The sequence below is a fragment of the Aquarana catesbeiana genome, linkage group LG05 (genome assembly GCF_042186555.1).
Source record: "Aquarana catesbeiana isolate 2022-GZ linkage group LG05, ASM4218655v1, whole genome shotgun sequence".
Taxonomy (NCBI): domain Eukaryota; kingdom Metazoa; phylum Chordata; class Amphibia; order Anura; family Ranidae; genus Aquarana; species Aquarana catesbeiana.
Window position 1 is genome coordinate 587,054,529 of NC_133328.1, and position 17,057 is coordinate 587,071,585.

Sequence of the window (17,057 nt, forward strand, 5' to 3'; positions counted from 1 at the left end):
GCCACTAGAGGGAGTAAGAGACATACCTGGTGTATACTTACATGCCATCCAGGATACATGTCAGTGAAGCTGGTCTGAGTAGCCTCTCACCACCTCCACTGCAGGCTCTGCCACATAAACTGAAAGGGGGATCCCACACAGTCCAGGGGTCCTGCGCAGTCCTCAGGTGGTCTCCTTTCTCCCCCCCCCCAGCCGCCATGACGATCCTACTTGCCCCGCTTTTACGGTGGTTTCGGTGGGGAAGGAGGGGGCGTAATTGCGGCGCTGTGAGCTTGCACAGCGCACCAGTGCGCAGGCGCAAAGTGGCTATGTTTAAAGCCCAGTACGCTGGAGCTCCTTTAAGTGGTGGGACACAGAGCTGTGGGCAGTAAAGCATCTCAGTGGATTTGGATCCAGGCATACCTAAGACATCTACTCGGCATCAGGTTGTGCAGACTGAGCTAATGTTAATATTGTAAGACTAAGGCACAACAGTGATTGCATTTGTACTAGTACCTCTGCTTTGCAGCTTAGGACAATGTCTCCCCGCAAGAGGACTTCAGGGGGAGGTAAAAGAGGCACTAAGAAATCACCGCTTAGATCTAGGGGTTCTGAACATGCCTGCAGGATACCATCCCCCCTGAAAGACTGTAGGCAGCCTCACAGGATGAGTCTGTGCCCCTGTCAGGCTTTGCAGCCTCTCCCAATGTTACAGTCCCTGTATATGTCACTGAAGACACTATGAAGGCTGCATTGGATGGTTTAGAAGGAAGGAATACTAATTTTATCACAGCTTCCTTAAAGAGTAGCAGAAAAAGGGGTAGATCCCCTCCCTCTGCTCTGGGTTTCCTATCAAATGAGCATTCTGATAATGATGGAATATCCCTATACGGGGATGGGGATCAGAAGCAGTCGGACGATTCAGGGGTTAGAGGAGAAGCTCTCTTCTGCCTCTCAGGCCCTCAAAGTACAGGTGCACTATTATACTGAGTTGGTGCGTACCACATACAGATTGCCCTCTCCTGATGCTGCCTACCTCTGTTTCCTCCTTGGGATCCCAGAAATCCCCACAGGCTGTGTATACCTTCCCAATTCATGCCTTGCTGGAGAAATTGTTGTATGATGACTGGGGTCACCCAGATAAACTATTTTCTCCTCCTGAGAGGTTTTCTATGCTTTATCCGGTGGAGGAAAAGTTCACCAAGAAATGGGGGGTGCCAGCAATAGATACGGCTATTTCTTGTTTGAATAAAAGCCTGACCTGTCCTGTGGACAATGCTCAGTGGTTCAAAGATCCAACTGATAAGAAGCTAGAAACTTTATTTAAAGCCTCCTTTTCTATGGCTGGTGCTGTGGTCCAGCCTGCGGTCGCAGCAATTGGCATGTGCCAGTTCCTCAAGGCACAAATGAAGCAGGTGCTTAACCTCCTCTCCACTGAGGAGTTCGAGGTTTATGCAGACCTTCCTAAAGCTTTGTGTTTTGCGGTTGATGCCATTATGGATTCTGTTCAGCAACCATCCCGCCTTACTCTCCTGCTGGTACACATGCGCAGGGCCCTTTTGGCTTAAGCATTGGGCAGCTGAGGCTTCATACAAAAATATTTGACTGGGTTCCCGTCTTATGGGGAGCGCCTGTTTGGGGATGATCTGGACAAATATATCCAGAAGATTACGGGGGGTAAGACCACGTTGTTACCGGTTAAAAAGAAGAATAAACGTCCCTTATTGAGACGTTCTCTTTCCCCGGCCCCTGGAGCCTCGACCTCCAGGCAGTGGCGACGGCCTCCCCAGTCCAATACTAGGGGAAAGGGCCAAGCCCAAGGCCAAAGTAAGTCTTGGGGTCCAAGACCTGTTAAACGGAACCCTAAAGCCTCCCTATGAAAAGGCGCCCCCCGCTCGGCCGAGTGGGGGGGAAGGCTGCTGCAGTTTGCAGGAGTCTGGTGGGAAGAGATTCAGGACAAATGGGTAGTCTCCACTGTGTCTCTGGGCTACAAGTTGGAGTCCCAGGAGCTTCCGCCCTCTCGTTTCCTAAGGTCAAGAGTCTCCAAAGATCCAGAAAAGGGGAGGCCCTTGTTTCTGGCCTTAGAACGTCTATTATCCCAAGGGGTAATCATAGAAGTGACCCCAGAAGAGCAGGGCTCAGGGTTCTACTCAAACCTCTTTATGGTTCCAAAACCGAACAGAGATGTCAGGCCTATTCTAGATCTAAAAGACCTGAATCAGTTCCTAGACCTTCGTTATTTCCGCATGGAGTCAATCCGCTCAGTAGATTCCACCCTTCAGGGGGGAGAATTCCTGGCATCAATAGACATCAAAGATGCATATTTACATGTGCCAATATTTCCCGCTCACCAAAGATTTCTAAGGTTTGCAGTGGATCAGCGACACTTCCAATTCGTGGCCCTACCTTTTCAGTCTTGCTACCGCTCCTCAAGTGTTCAAGAAAATTCTAGCCCCACCCCTGGCAAAACTAAGGCACAACAGTGACAGCTTATCTGGACGATTTGCTACTAGAACAATCCGTAGCACGCTTAGAACGCAATGTGATCAGCACAGTAGAGTACCTAGGCTGAGTCCTCAATCTAGAGAAATCTTCCTTACAGCCCCTAAAAAGGCTGGAGTATTTGGGCATGGTCATAGACACAGTCCAAAGCAGAGTATTTTTACCCGGGTCAAAAGCCAAAGCCATAAAGGATTTGGTCCGGGTAGTCATAGCAAGGAAAAATCCCTTCATTCGACTATGTATGAGACTATTAGGGAAAATGTTGGCCTCTTTCGAGGCTGTTCCTTACGCCCAGTTTCACTCAAGGCCTTTACAGGGCCTCCTCTCTGCCTGGAACAAAAGAGTTCAAGCCTTGGATCTTCCAATGTGCCTATCTCCATGGGTACGCCACAGCCTCAATTGGTGGTTACTGACCAGGAATCTACTAAAAGGAAAATCCTTTGTTCCAGTTACTTGGAAAGTCGTAACCACAGATGCCAGCCTAATAGGCTGGGGAGCAGTTCGGGAAGAAGCTTCCACCCAGGGAAGATGGTCCAGAACTGAAAGGTTCTTGCCCATCAACATTCTGGAGATTCGGGCAATTCGACTAGCCCTGAGGGTCTGGACTTACAGGTTGAAGGATTGTCCTGTCCGGATACAGTCTGACAATGCTACGGCAGTGGCCTATATCAATCACCAAGGGGGCACCAGGAGTCTGGATGCCCAAAAAGAGGCAAATCACATTTTTTTTTTTCTTGGGCAGAGAGGCATGTTCCTTGCCTCTCTGCGGTCTTCATTCTGGGGGTAGAAAATTGTCAGGCAGATTTCCTAAGCCGCCAGCAGCTGTGTCCAGGAGAATGGTCTTACACCCCAGCATATTTCAGGTCATATGTCGAAGATTGGGTACCCCGGATGTAGACCTGTTGGCTTCCAGGTTCAACAAAAAACTGGACAGCTTTGTGTCAAGAACAAAGGATCCGCTAGCATAAGGGTCTGATGCCTTAACGATTCCATGGGATCAGTACTCTCTGATCTATGCGCTCCCTCCAGTTCCGCTTCTCCCGCGATTCCTTCGGAGGGTCAAAAGGGAAGGAAAGCCGGTAATTCTGGTGGCCCCGGCTTGGCCCAGACGACCTTGGTATGCGGAGATCGTAAAAATGGCAGAAGGAAAGCCTTGGGTTCTTCCACTGCGCCCAGATCTATTCTCACAGGGTCCAATATTCCATCCTGCCTTACGAAGTCTGAATTTGGCAAGGAAAATAAAAAACAACATTTTTGCTTGCACATGATTGGATGATGGAAATCAGCAGAGCTTCCCCTCGTTTCGATCTTCCCCTCAGATCTACAGCGACTGCACTTCCAATTGTACTTGTAATGCAAAGTGGATTTGCCTTTAGTAAATAAACCCCATTGCTTAGAAAGGCATGGCTTTATCTTCACAGTTTAAGAACACATCATCTGCCTATTGCAGGTATGCAGTTTGGGGGGGGAGTTATATTTTAATTAGGCGTTTTTCTATTTCTCTGTGGCCTTTTCTTTTCACCCCCTAGGAATAGAGCATTTACTGTACATCTTCTTGTTCTATTGGAATTCAATTGTTCCTTGCCTGGAGACCTTTTTGTTCTGACTTGAAGCAGGGACTCCTGTGAACGGCAGTTCAACTCTCCATTGACAACTTAGATGTAAACGCTTAGGCTAATAAGGGATTAAGGTGCCTCTAAACTCAGCCGTGTTTGCTGTTTCATCTTGCTTTGCTGCCTGGGAAAAGGGAAATCTTAAAAAGTGATTTTATTTGGACGTGCTTCTTGTTTAAAGTCACATTGATGGTAGTTTGCCTTTTATTTAATTGATCAACAGATCTCCATGACAGCATAACACGTCTGACTTTGTATTTGTTTGCCCGGAATGCTGCTTTAAAATGAATCTGCGGCTAGGCTGTGCGCATTCTACTACTATTACTACTACTACAGACATTCCTAGACAACAGTAAATGGGCTTTAAAGCGGAGGTCCTGCTGAATTTTTTTTAAGGGTCAGCAGCTACAAATACTGCAGCTGCTGACTTTTTTAAAATATGGCCACTTACCTGTCCAGGGTGCCTGCGATGTCGGCACCCGAAGCCGATCTGTCCCTCTGTTCTTGGGTTGAGGCGCCGCCATCTTCGGTAAGGAAATCAGGAAGTGAAGCCTTGCGGCTTCACAGCCTGGTTCCTTCCTGCGCATGAGTGAGTCCGATTGCGCGATCCCACTGGTCCCTGCTGTCTTCTGGGACCTGTGTGTCTCCCAGAAGACAGAAGACAGCGGAGGGGACGGAGGAGGCACCGGATATGGAGTAGATATCCAGGGGTAACCCTGGATATCTATGCCCGGAAGTGGGAGCAAATACCATTATACAGGTATCTGCTCTCCCCTCCCCCCTGAAAGGTGCCAAATGTGACACCAGAGGGGGGAGGATTCCAAAAAGTGGAAGTACCATTTTTGGGTGGAACTCCGCTTTAAAGAGACCCTGTCAGTTTGCACCAGATAGTGCATGGGTATTGATAGTGCAGGGGTCTAGCAGCCAATCGTCACATGACAGAAGAGGTGGTGCCACCATATTGCCTATTTTCTAACACAGCCCACACATTGAATTCCAGTGCTGGCTGCAGGATCACAGGTATTAAGTAGGGAGGGAGGGAACTTTAAAAATACACCATTGTTTTGTGTCTTTACAACAATCCCTTCTGACCTTCTGTAGCTGCAGGCACTGTGGCACAATGTGATTTCAATCCACAAAGTTTACAGCAGAAAAACTTCAGGTCCTTATCTCAGCAATTCATGTGACCCTACTCCTTTCTTTCATCAATCACCGCCCCCACCCCCTCACCCCTGTAGAGCCCCTTCTCTGTGTTTACATCATTTCTATGGTGGCACTTGTGTGAGCTTGCTCCCGAGCCACCCTATCTGCGTTTTATGGTGTCGCTCAGCCCCATCCCCCGCTCCCTCATAACAGAATTTGATTGAGCCAATGGCTCCCCACTGCTGCCAATCTGCCCAGAGAGAAGAGAGAGAGCCACTGCTCTTGTGCTCATCGCTGGATCGGGCTCAGGTAAGTATAAGGAAGGGCTGGGGGGGGGGAATCCTCTGGCACATAAGGTTTTTACTCTAATGCATTGAATGCATTAAGGTAAAAAACCTTTAGGTTTTAGAACCACTTCATATTTCAATGTTTTTATTGAAAGTAAAAAAAGTACAACAGTAGAAATGTCACCTAAAAGGTAACATAAGTTCTTCAGGTTGCCATAACAATAAGAACAAGTATGCATCAGTGATGCCTGGAAGAATGATCTAATAAATCATCAGATACTGAAATCTTAACACCAGAGATCCCTCTGGTAGTCACCCTAAAGTATAAGGTAGAAAACAAGTTAATACCGCGCTATAGTGCAATATAAGAATTAGCTGCAACAAAAGCCATCAAATATCTCTATGGTGCAAGTAAGTAATAAAAAAGATAAGTTGCGCTAAATATGAAAAATCACTGATTAAGTGACATATAGTGCTGATAGATAAATAAACAGCGAACATTCAAAAATTAATCAACACAAAATACATGTATACATAAAAAACTTGATATTGGGTGATAAAAGCCAAAACAGATAATTAAATGAAAAAAAATATATAAAAAATAAATAAAAGAGTCGTCAGTTGAAGTAATAAGATGAATAAATTAAAAAAAAAGAGGAATCCGTTGGTTTGAGGTAAGAGGTTCCAAGGATTATCCACCTTCACCAACAGGAGAAGAGAGGGGAAGAGGAAGAAGAAATCCCAATCTGAAGAAAAGATCCCACTCTGTGAGTGGGAACCCTTACCGGAACAGGTGGACCCCCACTAGAACAAGTTCATAAGCGCAGGCAGATTAAACCCTCTGCAGGGACTTGTCGGTCTCCGATGTCTCCGAAATCCTCCTGATATGGACAGGAGCAACTCAGCAGGGCATAGTGGGAACAGACCAACAGAATAAAAAAAACTCCATTCGTGAAATAACGTTTTTAAAAGGAGCCTTTAATACTTAAAAAGAGAGCAAGCGGTAGGAACCGCAATACTACAGGATAAAAAATAGCCGGCAAGCTCAAAATACAAACACCTGTGTGCTAGGGTCACATGTGGCGTGGTGGCGTCAGCGCATAGCACTGCCCTACATTTTTCGTAATACCTTATGCCCCAGGAAGACGCAGAGGGTTTAATTTGCCTGCGCTTATGACCTTGCTCTAGAGAGGATCCACCTGTAAGGGTTTCCACTCAGAGTGGGATCTTTTCTTCAGATTGGGATTTCTTCTTCCTCTTCCCCTCTCTTCTCCTGTTGGTGAAGGTGGATAATCCTTGGAACCTCTTCTTCTTTCTTTTTTTTTTTTTTTTTATTCATCTTATTACTTCAATGCACTCTTTATTATTTATTATTTTTTATATATTTTTTCATTTTTTCTCTTCATTTAATTATCTATTTTGGCTTTTATCACCCAGTATCAAGTTTTTTATGTATACATGTATTTTGTGTTGATGAATTTTTGAATGTTCACTCACTGTTTATTTATCTATCAGCACTATATGTCACTTAATCGGTGATTTTTCTTATTTAGCGCTACTTATCTTTTTTATTATTTTTTTATTACCCCAAGGTATAGGATTGATTAACAGTGCTCAATGTAAAGGCTAGTATTTACAAATTAGAACCTCATTGAACCAAAGTAACATCAAGATGTATTGCAGCATTTGCTTTCCGAAATGCATTGTAAATAGCAGTTTCATGGTAGGGGGAAGTAGGAAGTGAGGGTGAGGAGAGCGTATGGGATCGGAAAATAATAGGGTGCACCCAATAGTCAAATTCCTGAGAGTATAATCCTAATAATGGCAAAGCAATAACATTTGAGTCACTAAAAAGTGGAGAGGTAATCCAAAGCGGAGACAAAAGGAAGAAAAGGAAAGATTGAAAAGGGGATGGTCAACCAGGGACTCGCTAAGGGACAGACAAGTATTGAATGCACGGGTCCCACGTTTTGCCATACTTTTTTGGTGGTGTTTAAGTTTTCTTTTGACATAGTTAAGTGGTACCACCGACTGCCTCCAATATTTGGCAATAGCAATTTATAGCCACTTTAAATGCTTGTGCTGTGAAGGTTGAGGATGAATTGTTCCACAGTGCCTGCAGTAACAAAGGTCCGTGGGAGCTGGGATGTGAAGACAAATGGCTAAATTCACAGCTCAGATATGTAAATGTCTTCTGTACCATAATATTGTGATTTTGTTTGCTAGTTTTCAAATACAGACAACAACGTAAGGCAGGCAGGATCAATTACTCACTAGGTAGTAAGGGTGACCGACTCCGAACCTGCACATAAAAATATTAATAATGTCTGTGTTCATCTGTTCAACGGTAGCTGTGAAGGTCTTGCTTTTGTCAGGTGAAGCTGTCCACTTGCTGGTCGGCTCTAATTTTCATTCTGTTAGTCATCTTGTGCAATCTACCATCTGCTAGTATTCTTTTCTGTGTCCTAATCTGACAGGTTCACTTCAATAGCATAACTCTACTTCTCCTTCCTTTTGACAATAACCTCTTACTGGCATTTGCTTTGTACAGGACAGATCACCTTTACTCGTTCTTCATTCAGTGGAGTCCGGAAATCTACGCTGAAGAAATCGGGGAATCCGTTCGAGAGCCGGGCTTTGTTGTGGTTAAAAGGAATGAAGAGCCTGAGAGCTCTGAAGGATCCACAAATGACTCAGCCACACGATTGTGGGAGGTAGGTGGTAAAGTTCATAAATACTCAATACATTCCTAATTACCTTTTATATTATCGCTTTAGGCTTTCATTTATTACTTTGAAACCGAGTACTCTGGATTTTGTTAGTGCTCTAAATTTGTCTGTTAGAATCCTATTGTCAGTGTCTCAATGTTTGTGTATAAATGTCTAGCCATGGCCGCCAATCATAATCATAAGCCACATGTGTCTCATGTCCTAAATGTTTTCTTATATTATGATTTAGTAAAATTGGTAAGCTGATGTGTTATGCTTTAATATATCTTTGTGCATTAAAGTGGATTTGTATTTTCCCCTTTTAGGACAAAGTAACAGGTTCGCTTGATAACCTTCTTTGCTGATACTTTTCACGTTTCCCCAACCTAACCAAGTAAGGGATCCAGTACTTCTGGGTATGAGGATCATGTGACTCTCTCCCCCCTTCCTTGGTACTTTAGTGGCCTGAGGGTTCGGTGGTGGGAGGTTGGTCCTTAGCTTGTGCAAGATCCAACCAGACAGGTGAACTGAGCAGCGGGAGAACACGGGGAAAGTAAAGTATAAGGAGGAATGGAGGGGATTTATTAGGTGAATTTATTGCTTTGCCCAGTGGTACTTGGGCTCGGTTTACACTGCTGCGACCCCAAAGTTGTGCGTCTTCCAGTGAGATTTTGCATTGCGACTTGATGCAACTTTTTCATGCGACTTTGGCCTTGGCAAACCATAACAATACATAGTGTGACACATATTATTGAACTTAGAAAACCCTCTGAAGTCACAGCCAAAGTTGCCAAGACAAAGAAACAACTTCCTTGTGACTTTTGTGATTTCTACATTGCAATCTATGTCACGCAAGGAAGACGTAGAAAAGCAGTGCAGGAACTATTTTTTTTTTTTGCTTCAACTTGATTGGCAGCATTTAAGATGACACTCACTCAAATGTTTTTTGACTTGTCATGTGACTGTGTCGCATGTTGCAGCAAGACGCATGAGAGGTTGCAGCAGTGTGGACAAGGGCTAAACGTCTAGCAGTATATAGTAGTGTACTCAGTAAATCAGTAAAGCAGAATGTCATCCTGCAAACCTGTTCTGGGTCAATTACTCACTAGGTAGTAAGGGTGACCGAATCAGAACCTGCACATACAAATATTACCAATGTTCACATCCTGCTCTCACAGGTACAGTTGAACAGATGAAGGTCTTGCTTTTGTCAGGTGAAGCTGTCCACTTGCTGGTCGGCTCCGATTTTCATTCTGGTGGTCATCTTGTGGAATTTTCCATCTGCTAGTATTCTTCTTTTCTGTGTCTAATGGCCCATACACATGACCTGAATATCTTACAACAGATCATACGACTTTTTTCGCTTAATAGTCGCAAATAGAAATGGAATAGGTTACTAAAGTCATGAAAATTCTCGTACGACAGAAAAAAAAAATCGGAAGTGATGTTATGTGTTGTAATGTATTTTCGGACAACAACTGTACTGACTAAACGAAAATCGTACGGTCTGGTATAGTACGAGGAAAATTTTCATGCTTGTCCGATCGATTAATATCAGATGAATTGTCGTGATCAGCTCTTGAAAGCTCTGTACTAACGATCCGATTTTCGGATCGTGTGTATGGGCCATTAATCTCATTCTTTACTTACACAGTCAACTGTATCTGAGCATTGCCATGCGTGCTTCTCGGAGCAGTGTGACCAGAGGCTGCAGGGCCCACAGGAAGCAGTGTTAGAAACTTGCTGCATCTGGATGGAAATTAACACAATAAAAAAAGTATTAAATGTAGAGTAGTGTAGTGAAGGCTGCATTCACACCTGAGCGTTTTCAAGCTCATAAAACGCTCGTAAAATGCCTGAAAAACTCCCAAGAAGCAAATTCTTTTCAATGGCACCTGTTCACATCTGGGCGTTTTGTCACCTGAAGCAAAATGCCTGAAAAAACAACCTAAGCTCAAAAAAGAACATTAGCTTCTTTGGGGCAGATTACAAGCGTTTTTCTGCCTTTTACGTTGGTGACCTGTAAAAAAACACACCAAAATTGTGGTAAAAACGCGCAACGTTGAAACGCTCAGGTGTGAATGCAGCCTAAAGGTAAACTGAGTGGACTTCTATGTTAGCAAGTTTCAGTGTTTTTCAAGATGTCGTTCAGGTTTTTTTCCTGCTTTTAAATTTTTTTTTTTTTTTTATTGTGAACCTGTAACCTAGTGCTATAAATCAAAATGACACTACAGATGGCCTTGGAGAACTAGGCAGAGATCTTCTGTGGCTCTAGGCTGCCTCACCATGTAATTCTAGACAGACTCCATAATGTTGAGATCAGAGCTCTGTGGGTGCACATTGAACCTTAAGCCTAGGTTTACACCAGAATGAGGTTCGGGAAACCCACGGTCAGTGTGCGTTTCCTGCACTGCATTCAATTCGCACTGCCCTTTGTGATCTGCAGCGGGTGTCAGTGCAATCTTAGACACTTCAAATGTAGGTAATAAACGCAGTGTGTTGGCCTGCACCAGATCGCATGGTGCAAAACGACCATGCGATCCGGTTGCTTTACAGTTCCAAAATTGGTGCATACATAATTTTGGTGTGATGCAGTGCGATTTGAGCCCATTTAAAATGAATGTGCTTAAATCGCACCGCTTTGAATTGCACAGGAATGCAGTGCGGTTCTTGAGCGATTTTATATGTGAACTGAGGTTAGAGCCAGCCCACCTCTCCAATGCACAGAGGAGGATACTGTGTAGATTTCACTTTTTTAAAGCTGGATACAGCTGGATTGAAAATCCATCCCTGCTGAACCGGACAAATTCCGATCCGTGTGTAGCCTTCCCAGTTCGACAGAAGCTGATCGCCCTGCTGAAAAAACCTCCTTCAGTCAGCGGTCTGCAGCCAATGGCTGCAGTGCTGATTAGTGTAGAGGATTCCCTGCTATCAGAATACAATAGTGCAGGGGGGGAGATTCCTGCATCCACCTAGCTTGTATGGATGCAGTTTTTTTTTTTTTTCTTGTTCAGCCCATTGGTTGAACAAAAAAGATAATTCTGTGTACCCAGCTTAGTTCTAAGGTAATGGCTTTTCCATGTGACATTGCTTGGCTCTGGCTGCAGGCAGTTACCAAGCTCTGCATTCTGTGGGTAAGGGATTCATACTTAACTCATAATGTAGAAATACAGCGCTTTCCTTATTAAACTAAAGTGCACAAAATGTAATTTTTCCTTTAAAAGAAAGACACTCAGCCCTTAGCAGGGTAAACCAGAACAGAGATGCCGAGTAGAAACCGCCACTTCCGCCATCAACTCACACAGCCTCTTACCAGAAACAGTTGACCAGCCTATTACAGAGGGTCAAACACATTGATGATCCCCTTTCTCAGCTACCCCATCAGGTATATCTCCTTCCAGATTCCAATAATCATGCAGAGGAGTTTCAACACTCAATCCCCAATCATTAGAGTATATATCTTAATAAAGCAGATACAGCCCCGGACAATGTCTTTCTTATGACGAAATGCGTAGGGTAGAGCCTGACATGTGACATCATTGCGGCACTGAAACAAAGCTGAGTGCGGCCAAATTTCGGGTTGGAAACTTTTCTATGTGGATTATCCATGCTGTTTTTATATTACAACCATGTGAGTGGCTTTTTTAATACATAATAAATCTTTAACATATTGAGCTATGAAGAGGCTGTATCTGCTTTATTGAGAGATATACTCTGAGGATTGGGGATTGAGTGTTTAAACTCCTCTGCATGATTATTGGAATCTGGAAGCAGATGTACCTGATGGGGTAGCTGAGGAAGGGAATCGTGTTTGGAGCCGCTTGGAGATCACCAATGTGTGTTTGACCCTTTGTAATATGGTGGTCAACTGCTTCTGGTAAGATGCTGTGTGCGTTGATGTGTAAGTGGCGGTTTATACTTGGGATCTCTGTTCCTGTTCACCTTGCTAAGGTCTTTCTAATAAAGAATAAAGGACATTTTGTGCACTTTAGTTTAACCCCTTCGCGCCGACCGTACGCAAATTTGCGTTCTTGGCTTGAAGGGGTTATATATTGGCTTGAAGGGGTTATATAGCTTTTTTTTTTTAAAGGGACAATGTAAAAAAAATAAGAAAACTTTTTTTCTAAAGCGCCCCCGTCCCCACATGCTTGCGCAGCAAAGAAAACACATACGTAAGTCTTGCCCGCAAATGTAAACAGTGTTCAAATCACACATGTGAGGTATCTCCACAATTGTCAGAGTGAGAGCAATAATTCTAGCACAAGACCTCCTCTGTAACACTAATCTGGTAACCGTTAAGTTTTTTTTTTAAAGCATCGCCAAGGAGATTTTTAGGTACCGTAGTTTGTCGCCATTCCACGAGTGTGCGCAATTTCAAAGCATGACATGTTCGGTATTTATTTACTCGGCGTAATATCATCTTTCGCATTGTACAAAAAATTGGGCTAACTTTACTGTTAGTTTTTTTTTTTTTTTTTTTTTTTAATTCATGAAAGTGCCTTTTTCCAAAAAATTGCATTTGCAAGACCGCTCCGCAAATACCTTCTGACATCAAATATTGCAACCATCTACTCCATCTTATTCTCTAGGGTCTCTGCTAAAAAAATATATATATATAATGTTTGGCGGTTCTAATTTTCTAGCAAAAAATATGGATTTTAACTTGTAAGCAACAAATGTCAGAAATAGGCTTAGGCATGAAAGGGTTAATGAGGAATGCGCTGCATTTTTACATTATATATTCCTTGTTTGTGACCAACAAATATGCTCGCAGATTTCCGCATTATCTAGCCGGTCTGAGCGTGGATATTTTTTGTATTGCATTCATACTTAACTGCAGATTTGTGGTTTCCCTTCCTTTGCGCGTCAGAGCTCCAAGCAGGAAGAGAGCAAACTGGTTATGTAGGTGGGATGTAGAGGAGAGACTGAGGGGGATGGAGTTTCAGCTGTGGTTGCACTAAAAAGGGAGCACCATGGTGCTGGATATGCTGTTGAGCAGGAAAGCTGAGAGCAACGTCCACTCAGCACTCCAGCACTCTCTTCCAAGGAACTTCAAGTCTTGTACTTCTCTATGCTCTTCTGAGGTCTTCTGTGTGGCCTGCTGGGAGCCACACCACCACCACTACCGAAATCTCCAGCTATGTGCAAACCTCCCAACTTTCTGAGATGGGAATGAGGGACACCTATCAGCAAAAGTATGCAGGCATAGGACACACCCCTTGTCACGCCCCCTTGAAGAAGAATTGTACAAAAAAACAAGATTGGTTAAACCCACAAGTGCTTTTTTTACCACTACTAGTCCTTTATCCTGGCTTTTGGAATTTACAAATGCAGCAATTTAGAAATCAGATGAAAGGTTTAGCGCTTGGAAACACTTTTTGATAGATAAAAAGTGCATTTTATATACATCTATATAGATCAGACCAAAATGAGGGACAAATGAGGGACAGAGGGACATTGCTCCAAATCAGGGACAGTCTCTTGAAATCAGGGACAGTTGGGAGCTATGCATGTGCACAAGAGTCACTGTTCATCCCACTGGTGACCCCTATCTATTATGTGCCCCAATGGTAGATGGTCTCCCCATAGGAATGACTGGAGATAAAATCTGTTAATGTGTGTTGCAGTGCTATGTGAAAATGCAGCATGCATTGCAGTCCTTTGCAAACCATTTATGTTGCCTAATGCAACATGCCTTCATGCCCAAAAATGCATGAGGGGTGAGGGGCTTGACCCACTGTTAAGTTTTTATTGATGTCTGTGTCCCCATTAAAGTAGTACTTTTATCTAAAAACTAAAAAAAGGGCATACAGGCATTATCTTTAATGTCGTATTGCATTTAATGCAATACATGCTTTGTCTCTTCTGCATTAAAGTTGCCTACCTACTTTTCCGCCCCTGTGCAGTGAGCAGCGCATGCACAGCTCACTGTAGAAGTTCTGCAATGCCCAAAATGACTGAACTCCCGCACGTGAGTAATGTCACATTATCCTGGCCAAAGAAAGTGGCCGGCAACTGATACTCGGAAGCTGGCGACTCAAAAATGTCAGCAGCCAGTGGTGAATTCCAGGACACCGCATTACTGGAGCCAACATGAGTATAGTTCCACTAGAATGACTCAGCAGTTGTCCTCTTCACCGGTGTCGCTGGGGAAGAAAGTGAGGGCTAATCCAAAATTTTGAGCTGCCATCAGACCTGGGATAGAGGGGGAAATCGTCCAATGGGGGCACTTGTTCCCATGTTAACCATCTTAGGGGGGAAATCCCTCATATTGAAAAGATATTCTCTCACTTCCTGATCAGTCTACAGGACAGGAAGTGAAAAGAAATCTCTCTGAAGCTGGGTTCACACCGCAGCAGGTCCGGTGTGTTTCCATCCACCATTTCAGGTTCAATGTCAGCCCAAATATTGGGCTGAATTTGGACCTGAAACGGTCCAAAAGATGCACAGGACTCCTGTAGAATTCGTACCGGAGCCGCTGCGGAGATGTGTGAACCGGCTCCATAGAGAGCCAGTCACAATCGACTGCTATCCGAATTGTATGCAGGGAAACGCAATAGTAGCAATAGTGTGAACCCAGCCTGAGACACAAATGGCGTTAAAAAAAAAAAAGACAGTGGTTGTAACCCTTCACTACTTTATACAAAAATAGATTCTGCTTCTGTAATACTTTAAGACCATTATTAGACCATAATTGCATGCTAGCCAATCCTGTCAGAATGCCTGTGAAGAACTTTATGGTTCAGTCTCTGGGGCTCTTAAGGAGACCTGGGAGGGGTATTAGTGAGGTTAAGATTTCAAATATAAATGTCATTTTAAATGGCACCTAGTTGATGCAGACAGTAGATTGCAGCGTACAGGTTAGATCAGAGAAAGGATGTGGACTAGATTGTGGTCCTCTCAGAGTTCCTGTTAGGTCAGAAGTACTTTGTGAGAACCAGCAGTATTCTGTCTTCTGTATTCACAAAGTACAATTCAGAGAATTCCCAGCATAGCATCTGACAGTCCCCATATCCTGCAGTGAGCTTGTTAGCATAGTTTTCAGCCACACCTCATGGCTGTCTCCCTCTGGCTACTTTATCTGAGTGTTTACCATGAAACTGTTTTAAAAGATATCAGTGATGACAGAGGCTGTCTGATCTCCATGCAAATCACCCAGCTATAAAACTTTCAGGGTCACCTGGAAGGAGGGACTACCTGGTACTGACTTCTGAAATCATGCTTTTTTCAGCTCTTTGACTTAGAAAGTGTTATAGCCAGAACCTACCAATTAGTATTTCCAGAAGGAGGAAATGCCAATGTTTTTTTTTTTTTTTTTTTGTTTTTTTGTTTTTGTTGTTTTTTAAGATTCTATACCCCAGACTATCCATGGGACATACAATTATTATGATTTGAATGAAAACATGGCTACCTACTACCGACCCCTGTACTCTGCTGTCTGCTGACCCTTGCAGTACAAACTATTTACCCCTGTGCACTGCCCTACGTCTTGCTGACCCCTGTGCACTGCCCTACGTCTTGCTGACCCCTGTGCACTGCCCTACGTCTTGCTGACCCCTGTGCACTGCCCTACGTCTTGCTGACCCCTGTGCACTGCCCTATGTCTTGCTGACCCCTGTGCACTGCCCTACGTCTTGCTGACCCCTGTGCACTGCCCTACGTCTTGCTGACCCCTGTGCACTGCCCTACGTCTTGCTGACCCCTGTGCACTGCCCTACGTCTTGCTGACCCCTGTGCACTGCCCTACGTCTTGCTGACCCCTGTGCACTGCCCTACGTCTTGCTGACCCCCTTCCACTGCCCCCACATGACCCCCTTCCACTGCCCCCACATGACCCCCTTCCACTGCCCAACGTCTTACTGACCCCCTTCCACTGCCCTACATGACCCCTGTCCACTGCCCAACGTCTTACTGACCCCCTACCACTGCCCCCACATGACCCCCTTCCACTGCCCTACGTCTTGCCGACTCCTGTGCACTGCCATACGTGACCCCCTGTGCACGGCCCTATATACTATTGACCCCTGCACTGTCTTTTCCACAATTAATACTTTTCTTAACCAGCTGAACTCTACCCAGCCAGCCAGCTTGATCAGAACTCAGAGCAGTCAGCCAGGCCAGGACCCAGACCAGTCAGCCAGGTGGGTAAGAACGTGGCTCAGCCAGCCAGTCTGCAGTACCAGCTGTACCAGACTTGTACCAGTGACCAATTACTCCAACACATGAAAAAAATTGAGAATGAACATGTATGCCAAGTTTCCTACTCAAGTTAACTTTTAAGGTAGTTTAAAGGATAAGTTCACAAAAATGAATAATAATAAATGCACATTTTTTTTACAAGTTATTATTATTATATATATTTTTCTTCTTAGGAGCCTGTACAGCATTGCCTCCGCGATCAGTAGATCGTGGGTGCAGTGTCATGTTTTCCTGCTTAGCAGAAACTCTTATCAAGCCTTGTGCCTTTGGGGTGGTAAGTGTCGCTATGTTCCTCGCCTCTTTCACCTTGCAGCCATATTGGACAATTGTATAGCTCTTTCTTGCCTCGGAAAATGATTACAATGCGTTGCTTAGATTTGGCGTGAGTGATGGTTATGGGATTTATAAGCGTAGGGAAATTTCAATAATATTTAGCTTGTGTCCCTCAGAATGTTGTAAATACGATTACTGACCTTCTCCGAGTTTATTGAAGTCATTTGGAAATGTTCTCCTCGCACAGAAGGGATGTCTTTGTTTTGTGAAGGTCCGTTGTCTTCCTCTGATTAGTGCAGCAATAGCCGTGTAATGTGATTATGGTAAGTGGTTGGGTAATGGCGATGTACGCT

At 44.2% G+C, this 17,057-nt stretch overlaps 1 protein-coding gene across 4 annotated transcripts in view; it reads left to right on the forward strand.

The window, feature by feature from the left end:
* OXR1 (oxidation resistance 1) overlaps positions 1-17,057 on the forward strand; it is an 830,701-nt gene that overhangs the window by 742,897 nt on the left and 70,747 nt on the right. For all 4 annotated transcript variants that reach the window (XM_073632143.1, XM_073632145.1, XM_073632144.1 and 1 more), the window contains one exon: positions 8,076-8,238. In XM_073632143.1, the coding sequence (XP_073488244.1) occupies positions 8,076-8,238 (163 nt within the window). The remainder of the gene's footprint in view (positions 1-8,075; positions 8,239-17,057) is intronic.